The 13,305-nt window shown below is 46.9% G+C and overlaps 1 protein-coding gene across 3 annotated transcripts in view; it reads right to left on the bottom strand.

Annotated features, from left to right (window-relative positions):
* The window catches only part of LOC138641608 (zinc finger protein 585A-like), a 137,246-nt gene extending 125,801 nt beyond the window's left edge, over positions 1-11,445 (bottom strand). The window contains exon 1 of one of the 3 annotated variants that reach the window (XM_069729124.1): positions 11,336-11,445. In XM_069729124.1, coding sequence (XP_069585225.1) covers positions 11,336-11,384 — 49 coding nt within the window. In that variant the 5' untranslated portion in view covers positions 11,385-11,445. Of the gene's footprint in view, positions 1-11,323 lie in introns of all 3 variants that reach the window. The other 2 variants (XM_069729123.1, XM_069729122.1) reach the window with 2 other exon arrangements.
* Positions 11,446-13,305: the final 1,860 nt, after the last annotated feature.

Below are 13,305 nucleotides of genomic sequence, written 5' to 3'. Positions count from 1 at the left end.
GTCTCTCCGGCGCCAGCAGCTCTTCCTGTGTTCAGCAGTCATGTGGTACCGCTCATTAAAGTAATGAATATGCACTCCACGCCTATGGGAGTGGAGTCGCATCCATATACATTACTTTAATGAATAACTGAACACAGGAAGAGCTGCCGGTGCCGGAGACCATCTGAGAAGGGACCTACAGAGACTGCGTCAGGAGGGGGTGAGTATGATGCAGCTCCTCCGCCGACCCCCTGGGACAATGATTCGAGTATAAGCCGAGAGGGGCACTTTCAGCCTAAGAAAATGGGCTGAAAATCTCGGCTTATACTCAAGTATATACGGTACCTCCTCATGATGGACAATTGACCCTTTCTATGACTGTGAACATCAGGGAGGATACGTCTCCCTGGTGTGTGTCTAGGAAATGCCTGGATAGCCCTGACAATGAGCTGTTCGTTTTTATAGCGGTGGATGATATGTCATAAATACGTTCTGATAATCTGACCTCACGCTGCCATGCCGGCTTCAGACTCTGTTCACACTGGGGAGTCTGTTGTGCAGTCTTAGGTACCGTCACATTAGGCGACGCTGCAGCGATATAGACAACGAGCCGATTGCTGCAGCGTCGCTGTTTAGGTCGCTAGGAGACGTCAAACACGGCAACAGCAGAACAATGCAAGAGCGATCCAGTGACGTACTTATCGTTCTCGCTGGTTGTTAGCTCCATGAAAAAACATTGCAGGCATCGTTGCTTTTGCTGTCAAACATGACGAATCACGCCGACCTGACGACAAGATAAAGTTCTTGACTTCTAGCTACGACCAGCGATGTCACAGCGGGATCCTGATTGCTGCTGCGTGTCAAACACAATGAGATCGCTATCCAGAACGCTGCAACGCTGCATACAAAGTGACCTGACATTTACCAAAAACATATGACGAGCTCTGAGACGTGGAAACTCTGCTGACCGCAATTCCTAATCCTATCACACCACACTAGAGGTAGCCGTGGATTGCGCCTAACGCTCCCTATGCAACTCGGCACAGCCTGAGAAACTAACTAGCCCTGAAGATAGAAAAATAAGCCTACCTTGCCTCAGAGAAATTCCCCAAAGGAAAAGGCAGCCCCCCACATATAATGACTGTGAGTAAGATGAAAATACAAACACAGATTAAATAGATTTAGCAAACTGAGGCCCGACTTACTGAATAGACCGAGGATAGGAAAGATAGCTTTGCGGTCAACACAAAAACCTACAAACAACCACGCAGAGGGGCAAAAAGACCCTCCGCACCGACTAACGGTACGGAGGTGCTCCCTCTGCGTCTCAGAGCTTCCAGCAAGCAAGAAAAACCAATATAGCAAGCTGGACAGAAAATATAGCAAACAAAAATAACATAAGCAGAACTTAGCTTATGCAGGATAGACAGGCCACAGGAACGATCCAGGAGGAAGCAAGACCAATACTAGAAGATTGACTGGAGGCCAGGATCAAAGCACCAGGTGGAGTTAAATAGAGCAGCACCTAACGACTTCACCACATCACCTGAGGAAGGAAACTCAGAAGCCGCAGTACCACTCTCATCCACCAAAGGAAGCTTATAGAAAGAACCAGCCGCAGTACCACTCACGACCACAGGAGGGAGCTTGGCCACAGAATTCACAACAGTACCGCCCCCTTGAGGAGGGGTCACTGAACCCTCACCAGAGCCCCCAGGACGACCAAGATGAGCCACATGAAAGGCACGAACCAGATCGGCAGCATGGACATCAGAGGCAAAGACCCAGGAATTATCTTCCTGACCATAACCCTTCCACTTAACCAGGTACTGGAGTTTCCGTCTCGAAACACGAGAATCCAAAATCTTCTCCACAATATACTCCAATTCCCCTTCAACCAAAACCGGAGCAGGAGGATCAATAGATGGAACCACAGGTGCCACGTATCTCCGCAACAATGACCTATGGAACACGTTATGGATGGCAAAAGAAGCTGGAAGAGTCAAACGAAAAGACACAGGATTAAGAACCTCAGAAATCCTATATGGTCCAATGAAACGAGGCTTAAATTTAGGAGAGGAAACCCTCATAGGAATATAACGAGATGACAACCAAACCAAATCCCCAACACGAAGTCGGGGACCCACACAGCGCCTGCGGTTAGCGAAACGTTGAGCCTTCTCCTGGGACAAAGTCAGATTGTCCACTACATGTTAGGGCATGTTAGGTTAGGCTATGGGTTGAACTAGATGGACATATAGTCTTCCTTCAACCTTAATAACTATGTAACTATGTAACATGAGTCCAAATCTGCTGCAACCTATCCACTACAGTATCCACACCAGGACAGTCCGAAGACTCAACCTGCCCTGAAGAGAAACGAGGGTGGAACCCAGAATTGCAGAAAAACGGCGAAACCAAAGTAGCCGAGCTGGCCCGATTATTAAGGGCGAACTCAGCCAAAGGCAAAAAGGACACCCAATCATCCTGATCAGCAGAAACAAAGCATCTCAAATATGTTTCCAAGGTCTGATTGGTTCGTTCAGTCTGGCCATTTGTCTGAGGATGGAAAGCCGAGGAAAAAGACAAATCAATGCCCATCCTAGCACAAAAAGCTCGCCAAAACCTCAAAACAAACTGGGAACCTCTGTCAGAAACGATGTTCTCTGGAATGCCATGTAAACGAACCACATGCTGGAAAAACAACGGCACCAAATCAGAGGAGGAAGGCAATTTAGACAAGGGCACCAAATGGACCATCTTAGAGAAGCGATCACAAACCACCCAAATGACCGACATTCTTTGAGAGACGGGGAGATCCGAAATAAAATCCATAGAGATATGTGTCCAAGGCCTCTTTGGGACCGGCAAGGGCAAAAGCAACCCACTGGCACGAGAACAGCAGGGCTTAGCCCGAGCACAAATCCCACAGGACTGCACAAAAGAACGCACATCCCGCGACAGAGACGGCCACCAAAAGGATCTAGCCACCAAATCTCTGGTACCAAAGATTCCAGGATGACCAGCCAACACCGAACAATGAACCTCAGAGATAACTTTATTCGTCCACCTATCAGGGACAAACAGTTTCTCCACTGGGCAACGGTCAGGTCTATTAGCCTGAAATTTTTGCAGCACCCGCCGCAAATCAGGGGAGATGGCAGACAAAATTACCCCCTCTTTGAGAATACCCGCCGGCTCAGACAAACCCGGAGAATCAGGCACAAAACTCCTAGACAGGGCATCCGCCTTCACATTTTTAGAGCCCGGAAGGTACGAAACCACAAAGTCAAAACGGGAGAAAAACAGCGACCAACGTGTTGTGAGTTCTGTTTTTGGGCTCCCTCTGGTGGTTACTGATGGTACTGGGTGATTTGTGTTCTGCTGTCTCTGGTGTCCACCTGTTCTATTAGGATTTGGGAGTTTCCTATTTAACCGGGCTTTCTTGTCATTTCCCCGCCGGCTATCAAGGTTATCAGAGTGTTTTGTTACCTCAGCTTCTGGCTTCAGTAATCTTCAGGACAAGCTAAGTTTTTGATTTTCTTGTTCCACGTTTTGATTTATTTTTGTCTTGTCCAGCTTGCATATAATTGTTTCTTTGCTGCTGGTTGCTCTAGCGGGCTGTAATTGCTCCTCATGTTCCATGAGTTGGAACATGAGTTCAAGTAATTACAGGATGGTTTTTTGAAGGGTTTTTTGCTGACCGCGCAGTTTACTTTTGTATCCTCTGCTATCTAGTTTTAGCGGGCCTCATTTTGCTGAATCTGATTTCATACTGTGTATGTGCCTTCCTCTCATTTCACCGTCATTATATGTGGGGGGCTGCTATTTCTGTGGGGTATTTCTCTGGAGGCAAGAGAGGTCTGTGTTTCTTCTAATAGGGGAAGTTAGATCTTCGGCTGGTGCGAGACGTCTAGGATCAACGTAGGCACGTTCCCCGGCTATTGTTATTTGTGTGTTCAGGTTTAGGGTCGCGGTCAGCTCAGGTTCCATCACCCTAGAGCTCGTTGGTGCTTGTCCTTTTGTGATTCCCTGCCATTGGAATCATGACTCCAACGAGCCTGTCTAGGATTCAACCGTTTGGCAGACTCGAGATAAGTCAAGTTTTTGTGATCAGTCAAGACCACCACGCGATGCTTAGCTCCTTCAAGCCAATGACGCCACTCCTCGAATGCCCATTTCATGGCTAGCAACTCTCGATTGCCAACATCATAATTTCGCTCAGCAGGCGAAAATTTCCTGGAAAAGAAGGCGCATGGTTTCATCACCAAGCAATCAGAACTTCTCTGCGACAAAACAGCCCCTGCTCCAATTTCGGAAGCATCAACCTCGACCTGGAACGGAAGCGAAACATCTGGTTGGCACAACACAGGGGCAGAAGAAAAACGACGCTTCAACTCCTGAAAAGCTTCCACAGCAGCAGAAGACCAATTGACCACATCAGCACCCTTCTTGGTTAAATCAGTCAACGGTTTAGCAATACTAGAAAAATTAGCGATGAAGCGACGATAAAAATTAGCAAAGCCCAGGAACTTCTGCAGACTCTTCAGAGATGTAGGCTGAGACCAATCATAAATGGCCTGAACTTAAACAGGGTCCATCTCGATAGTAGAAGGAGAAAAAATAAACCCCAAAAATGAAATCTTCTGAACACCAAAGAGACACTTTGATCCCTTCACAAACAAAGAATTAGCACGCAGGACCTGGAACACCATTCTGACCTGCTTCACATGAGACTCCCAATCATCCGAGAAGACCAAAATATCATCCAAGTATACAATCAGGAATTTATCCAGGTACTCTCGGAAGATGTCATGCATAAAGGACTGAAACACTGATGGAGCATTAGAAAGTCCGAATGGCATAACCAGGTACTCAAAATGGCCTTCGGGCGTATTAAATGCTGCTTTCCATTCATCGCCCCGTTTAATACGCACAAGATTATACGCACCACAAAGATCTATCTTGGTGAACCAACTAGCCCCCTTAATCCGAGCAAACAAATCAGACAGCAGCGGCAAGGGGTACTGAAATTTGACCGTAATTTTATTTAGAAGGCGGTAATCAATACAAGGTCTCAGCGAACCATCCTTCTTGGTCACAAAAAAGAACCCCGCTCCCAATGGCGACGATGACGGGCGAATATGACCCTTCTCCAAAGACTCCTTCACGTAACTCCGCATAGCGGCGTGCTCAGGTACAGATAAATTAAACAGTCGACCCTTAGGAAACTTATTACCAGGAATCAAATCGATAGCACAATCACAATCCCTATGCGGAGGTAGGGCATTGGACTTGGGCTCATCGAATACATCCCGGTAATCAGACAAGAACTCTGGGACCTCAGAAGGGGTGGATGATGAGATAGACAGAAATGGAACATCACCATGTACCCCCTGACAACCCCAGCTGGACACAGACATTGATTTCCAATCTAATACTGGGTTATGGACTTGTAGCCATGGCAACCCCAACACGACCACATCATGCAGATTATGCAACACCAGAAAGTGAATATCCTCCTGGTGCGCAGGAGCCATGCACATGGTCAGCTGGGTCCAATACTGAGGCTTATTCTTGGCCAAAGGCGTAGCATCAATTCCTCTCAATGGAATAGGACATTGCAAGGGCTCCAAGACAAACCTACAGCGCCTAGCAAACTCCAAGTCCATCAAATTCAGGGCAGCGCCTGAATCCACAAATGCCATGACAGAATAGGAAGACAAAGAGCAGATCAAAGTAACGGACAAAAGATATTTCGACTGTACCGTACCAATGGTGGCAGACCTAGCGAACCGCTTAGTGCGCTTAGGACAATCGGAGATAGCATGAGTGGAATCACCACAGTAGAAACACAGCCCATTCTGACGTCTGTGTTCTTGCCTTTCAGCTCTGGTTAAAGTCCTATCGCACTGCATAGGCTCAGGTTTATGCTCAGATAATACCGCCAAATGGTGCACAGATTTACGCTCGCGCAAGCGTCGACCGATCTGAATGGCCAAAGACATAGACACATTCAGACCAGCAGGCATAGGAAATCCCACCATGACATCCTTAAGGGCTTCAGAGAGACCCTTTCTGAAAATAGCGCACATTCATTCCATTGAGTGAGCACGGACCACTTTCTAAACTTCTGACAATAAATCTCAATCTCATCCTGACCATGACACAGAGCCAGCAAATTTTTCTCTGCCTGATCCACTGAATTAGGTTCGTCGTACAGCAATCCGAGCGCCACAAAAAACGCATCAATATTACATAATGCAGGATCTCCTGGCGCAAGGGAAAATGCCCAGTCTTGAGGGTCGCCACGTAATAAAGAAATAATAATTTTAACTTGTTGAACTGGGTCACCAGAGGAGCGGGGTTTCAAAGCCAGAAATAGTTTACAATTATTTTTAAAATTCAAAAACTTAGCTCTATCTCCAGAAAATAACTCAGGAATAGGAATTTTAGGTTCTAACATAGGATTCTGAACCACTAAATCTTGAATGTTCTGTACTCTTATAGTGAGATTATCCATCAAAGAGGACAGACCCTGAATGTCCATGTCCACACCTGTGTTCTGAACCACCCTGATGTAAAGGGGAAAAGAAAGACAAAACACAGTGCAAAGAAAAAAAAATGGTCTCAGAACTTCTCTTTTCCCTCTATTGAGAAGCATTAGTATTTGGGCCTCCAGTACTGTTATGAACAGGTAATTCAGAACCACAATGGACCTTGAAGTTCAGAGCATACAAAGTGACCTGACATTTACCAAAAACATATGACGAGCTCTGAGACGTGGAAACTCTGCTGACCGCAATCCCTAATCCTATCACACCACACTAGAGGTAGCCGTGGATTGCGCCTAACGCTCCCTATGCAACTCGGCACAGCCTGAGAAACTAACTAGCCCTGAAGATAGAAAAATAAGCCTACCTTGCCTCAGAGAAATTCCCCAAAGGAAAAGGCAGCCCCCCACATATAATGACTGTGAGTAAGATGAAAATACAAACACAGAGATGAAATAGATTTAGCAAAGTGAGGCCCGACTTACTGAATAGACCGAGGATAGGAAAGATAGCTTTGCGGTCAACACTTAAAACCTACAAACAACCACGCAGAGGGGCAAAAAGACCCTCCGCACCGACTAACGGCACGGAGGTGCTCCCTCTGCGTCTCAGAGCTTCCAGCAAGCAAGAAAAACCAATATAGCAAGCTGGACAGAAAATATAGCAAACAAAAATAACATAAGCAGAACTTAGCTTATGCAGGATAGACAGGCCACAGGAACGATCCAGGAGGAAGCAAGACCAATACTAGAACATTGACTGGAGGCCAGGATCAAAGCACCAGGTGGAGTTAGATAGAGCAGCACCTAACCACTTAACCTCATCACCTGAGGAAGGAAACTCAGAAGCCGCAGTACCACTCTCATCCACCAAAGGAAGCTTATAGACAGAACCAGCCGCAGTACCACTCACGACCACAGGAGGGAGCTTGGCCACAGAATTCACAACAGTTTACCCTGGTTACCAGCATAGTTGTGTGACAGATCTCCAGCGACGCTGCAGCGATCCGGATCGTTGTCGGTATCGCTGCAGCGTCGCTTAGTGTGACGGTACCTTTACAGTTGATGAAGGAATTAACACTATATTGCATCCTCTTGTTGCAAGATGAAAAAGACTGGGCTTTAACCATAATCTTGAATATTGCACATTTGGATGAGCCACATCTAAAGTTACCTATGAAAGGTAACCAGGATTTGTGAGCAGGAGAGGGACAACTGAATAAACCTGGAGATAACGTATCTCCTAATGAGCGGAATGTCTGGCTCCTGAAGACGGTATGTTAACCAATGTTTCATCTTGATACAATATTGGTAAATTTTTATTACAGTTAGATGTAATAGCCTGGTAGTCAGTGCTATGTGTCGCCACATATGTGAGAGCTTCAAGTCTTTTATTTTTTGTACGTGTATAGGAGGGAATTAGGAACAATACCAAATATCAGTTAAGTTTACATCCAAACCTTCAGGCCTGGGCTAAAAAGCAGAAGACGTAGAGGAATTCCACCTTTCAGCACAACAAGGACCCTAAGCGACCTCCAAATCACCATAAGAAAGGCTTCACCAGAAGAAGACGGAAGTTCTGGATTGGCCCAGTCACTTTCTTAGTCGGATTTTTTTCCTGCCATTTTAATAGGGGTGTGAAGACTTTTTATATCCTCTGTATAGCGCAAGGATTCCACCTCAACAGGTGAGCCCAATACAGTCATTACACATAAGCGACCTAACACCATTTATTCCACACTGAACAATACTGTCCCACTACTGGCCCTACAACTTCAATGACATCAGGTGAGAAAGATCTTATGTCCAAAATAGACAACATTTCAGACAATTGGAGACAAGAAAGTGATTTCCAGACTCCCCTGGAGAACAGATGGGTCAGGTGATTAAATGCCCCCTGCCCAACAGATGTCCAGATTGTCAGCGGAGTGTGATATGTACAGAGGTGTGAACTGTCACCTGTATAATGACTGTATTGCCTTCTATATAGCTTAATGAGCTTTTGTGTAAAATTGTGTTGGTTTAACATTTTTAAAAACCGCTTGTCCTGCTACAGTTCACAATTTTTATTCTAAACAAATGACTACCGTCATCCATGCTATTTAAATATACTTTGTGTGAAGTTATGGTGGCTTGAAAACGTAGCTTCAATTAATCAAGGAAACTTGATTTCCAGAAACCTAGTAATTAGGCATGTGGTAAGGGACAGGAAGTGCTGATGATGGTGTATGCAGGCGGCGAGGACGTGGATAAGGTGCGACTGCACCTGTTGCTGAAGCACAAGCAACTCGCCCACCCACAACACATAGCATCCTGTCCCATTTTGCGGGGAGACATGGGACATCACTTCTGTAGCCACACCAAGGTGAGCAGGTGGTCGGATGGGTAGCAGATAATGCTTCCAACATGTTTGCCAGCACCACCCAGTCTTCCTCATAGTCCAGTCTCACCACCCAAGAGTCTGGATCACTTAATCCTCATCCTGATCCTCCTTCCTCTCACCATGTCGAGTCCCTGGGGACCTGTAATCTCACACTAGGACACTCCGAGGAGCTCTTTACATCATCAATTCTTGATTATTTCTTCTCACCCTGCATGATCCAAGAGGGACAGGAGGACATGCTGTTTAGCGATGCAAAAAAAACTTACAGCAGCCAAGGCTACAAGACCATGATGGTGGGGAATGGCAAATTTTGTCTAAGGAGGTAGATGATTATAAGACAGTTGTCGATAAGTCAGGTTCTTGCTAAGTTACCAATTCAGGAGGACCAGGGCAGTGTTCGGCGGTGGAAGACGAGGTGGTGGATGACAAAGGCACTGACCCTACCTGGGAAGCTGGCATGCAGGGCAAGGCCAGCAGAACTGAAGGGGACAGATTGGCAGTAACGAAACAGGCAGGAATAGGTAGTAGGGTGACCAGGGGGAGAAGGCGGGAAATTATTCCGCCGACACTTGTGAACTTCTCCTGCAAAGAATTAGATGATCTCCAGTCTGGCACTTTATTAAAGAGAGTTCTAAGACACAAAATGGTAATTTACAACCTGTGTAATGCCAAGATCAGCAAGGGCCTGACCACTAAGAGCCTAAGCACCACCAGCATGATTAGGCACATGTCATCTAAGCACCTGACTCGGTGGGACGAACGATTGGGTTTACAACTGGTGCCAATGGGTGACACCACTGCCTCTTGCCCTGTGCTAGGTGATGGACAATCCCTTGTCCATGACACTGTTGCAGATGCCTCCCACCCTACGCCTGTTATTGCACATTCTGAGGCACCATTATCAGGTGTTACAAAATCAATGTCCAAACACAGCATTCAGCTGTCCCTACCCCAGGCCTTGAAACTAAAAAGAAAAATTCTCAGCCACCCACCTATGGGCCCAAATGCTAAAAAGTGCACATTTGCAGGCTGCTTGACATGGAAATGTTACCTTTTAAGCTTGTAGATAAAAAGGATTTCCGCAGACTCATGGCAGCAGCTTTCCCTTGATACTTGGTCCCCAGCTGCCACTATTTCTCCTGGTGTGGCATCTCCTCCTTCTACCAGCACATGTCCAGGAATATCACCCATGCTCTTACTGGGATTGTCCACTTAACGACCGAGACGTGGACACGTGTTATGTCCCCTGGTCCTTGTGTGGCTAAGTCCTGAACCGAAACCCCTGGTCCTTGTGTGGCCCAGTGGCCGAACCTGCTTCCCTGGTCCATGTGTTGCTAGTTCCTAAACATGTTTTCCCTAGTTCATGTTTGGCCAGTGCCTGAACCTGAAAACCCTGGTTCTTGTGCAGCCAGTGCCTGAACCTGCTCCCTTGGTCCTCGTGCGACCAGTTCCTCAACCTGCTCTCCTGGTAGGTGTATGGTCAGTGCCTGAACTCAAACCCCTGGTCCTTGTGCAGCAAGAGCCTGAAGTGGCTTCCCATCAACCCACCGAGGCCAGTGCCTGAACCTGAAACCCTGGTCCTTGTGCGTCCAGTGCCTCAACCTGCTCCCTTGGTCCTTCTGCGGTTACTTCCTTAACATGCTCCACTAGTCCGTGTGTGGCAGTGACTGAACCCGACCCTCTGGTCCTAGTTCAGCCATTGCAGGAACCTGCTTCCCTGGTCTGTGTGTTGCCAGCGCCTGAACCTGTTCCCCTGGTCCATGTGTGACCAGTTCCTGAACCTGCTCCCCTGGTCTGTGTGTGGTCAGTGCCTGAACCTGCTTCATTAGTCCATGTGTGACCAGTGCCAGAAGCTACTCCCTAGTCCGTGTGTGTCCAGGGCCTAAACCTATTCCTGAGATCCATGAGTCTGGACAGCTATACCAGTCTCCAAATTCAGTCCTGTCAGTGACTCCTTTTCAGTGTCGTTCTTCCCGAGTGTCCAGAACCGGTGTAGTCTGAGCAGAGCCAGAGACCGTGTCAGTGTGTGTGACCCTTGGGGTGAGCAGCTGCAGTACCAGGGACTGCCCTGGAGTGATACCCAGCCGCTATCAGCAGCTCAAGCATGACTCCACCATCAGGAGCTCCAGTGAAAACCAGGAACTCTATTAGCTACGCCTCTCTAAGGTAAAGCCCGGACCCTGCTCCTATTTCACCTCCATGTTCCCGCTGTATCTTACACCCATATTACAGATGCACAGCGGTGTTATCACATATAGCGCTATCACATTATCTCCAGATATCACCTGTATTTATCTGAACGGGGGAATCAATAGTTGAGAAAACACAAAGCATAAAACCTCTGTCCCAGAACTGTCTGGTTCGGAGAATGTGACTCTTCTCTGCTTTTTTTAATGGTGGTTCTCCACCGGGGTGGTTACCTGTAGGATCGTCCTCTGTGCACCGCTCATCACGCTTTTCTTTCTCCATTATGACTGTAGTGTTATTATTTTCAAATTTTACACCTGGATTTCAGATCTGTGAAAGAAATAATGGAAAAATCACAAACAGAAGGAAAAGTAACAAGAAAAAGACCAAAGGAAAAGTCACATGGAAAGTTCTAGATGACCAGAGGCGATCAGTAAAGAGGCGCCATCAGCTCTCCGGACACGACGGCTCTAGTAGATCCTCATAGTCTCCATTATATGATTCTGGAGCATCTCGCTTTATATCTCGGCGTTGTACCGTTCCTCTGTTATTCCTACTGATAATGTATGAATATATTGACAGCTGGGTGTTACCAGGAGGGGGTGTCTCTGCACAGTCCAATCAGTTCACAGGGTCCGTGCATGGACATGCCCCTTTAATAAATCTAATTTAAACACCCAGTTGTCAATTTATTCATAGCTGAGGACCCCCGTGCCAAAGGCATCTAGAAAGTTTTTACTCAGGATCAAAGAAACGAGGATCTGGTGACTGCGTCCGTGTTTCCTTCCATGTAATGTGACTCCACGCCGGGAGGTCAGACGTGGATATTGCTATGCGATAACCAGAAGAGGATCCTGTGGTCAGAGGATCCTTCAGATCTAGATCTGATGTGAGAATAGTCCAAGGCCTATTTAACACTTCAAGGACCAGGAATTTTTTTCTTGCTTTTGTTTTTTTGTCACAGGTGAGGAATATGGTTGTTTTTCATTTTTGTTTTTTTTGCAGGACACCAGGGATTCAATGGAATCGGCATTAGGTGAGCATTATGCTACTTTCACACTAGCGTCGGTACGGGCCCGTCGCAGTACGTCGGGCCGATGTACCGACACATGCTGTGAAATAAATGCCCGACGTGGGCAGCGGAAGCAGTCTTACGACGCTTCCGCTTCCCCATTGTAAGGTCCGGGGAGGAGGGGGCGGAGTTTCAGCCGCACATGCGCGGTCGAAAATGGCAGCCAGGATGTGCAAAAAAACGTTACATGTAACTTTTTTTGTACCGACGGCCCGCCATAACACGACGCAACCGTCGCACGACGGTTGCGACGTGTGGCACTGCGTCACTAATAAAAGTCTATGGAGAAAAAACGCATCCTGCGGGCAACTTTGCAGGATGCGTTTTTTTTCTCCACAACGACGCATTGCGACGGACAGTGCCCGACACTAGTGTTAAAGTAGCCTTATTTGTAGTGCCGCGGTAGCACGCTGTGCAATGATGAAGCAGTGACCTAAAAAGTTCCAACACAAAGGCTATGTGCACACGTCAGGATTTTTTGCAGAAATTTTCCTGACAAAAACCGGACATTTCTGCCAGAAATCCGCATGCGTTTTTTTCTGCGTTTTTTGTGCGTTTTTTCCCAAATGCATAGAATAGTGGGAAAACGCAGAAAATCCGCAAAATTAATGAACACGCTGCTTTTTTTTTTACCGCGATGCGTTTTTTTAGCGGAAAAAAACGCATCATGTGCACAAAACATGCAGAATGCATTCTAAATGATAGGATGCATAATGTATGCGTTTTAATGAGTTTTTATAGCGTTTTTATAGCGAAAAAACCGTGAAAAAACCTGAACGTGTGCAGATACCCAGAGTCTCTTTAATGCGGTTACTTCACAGCATTAATGTCCAATTCAAAGCACTACAAAGTACCCAGTATCCTCTGGATTGCAGCCAGGAACCATGCCCTCAAGTTTGCAGCCAATAAACTCGCTAGTCCTCCTTCATGCATAGGACAGTTCACCTCCGATACCAGTTGCCGTGGGCGACTGCACCGCTGTGTACGCTGTGGGTGCCAGGCCCCTGAGCTGCCTTGGCTGCTTGGCTTCACTGGTCTGTTTTGGTTCACATAGATGGCACTCCAGAGCCAACTTCTCTGCCCTCTAGCACACACCAGACTGACACTCAGCCTGACACTGGACCTGACACA

Source organism: Ranitomeya imitator, chromosome 6, assembly GCF_032444005.1.
Source record: "Ranitomeya imitator isolate aRanImi1 chromosome 6, aRanImi1.pri, whole genome shotgun sequence".
In the NCBI taxonomy this organism is placed as follows: domain Eukaryota; kingdom Metazoa; phylum Chordata; class Amphibia; order Anura; family Dendrobatidae; genus Ranitomeya; species Ranitomeya imitator.
This window is presented reverse-complemented; position numbering and strand designations above follow the sequence as displayed.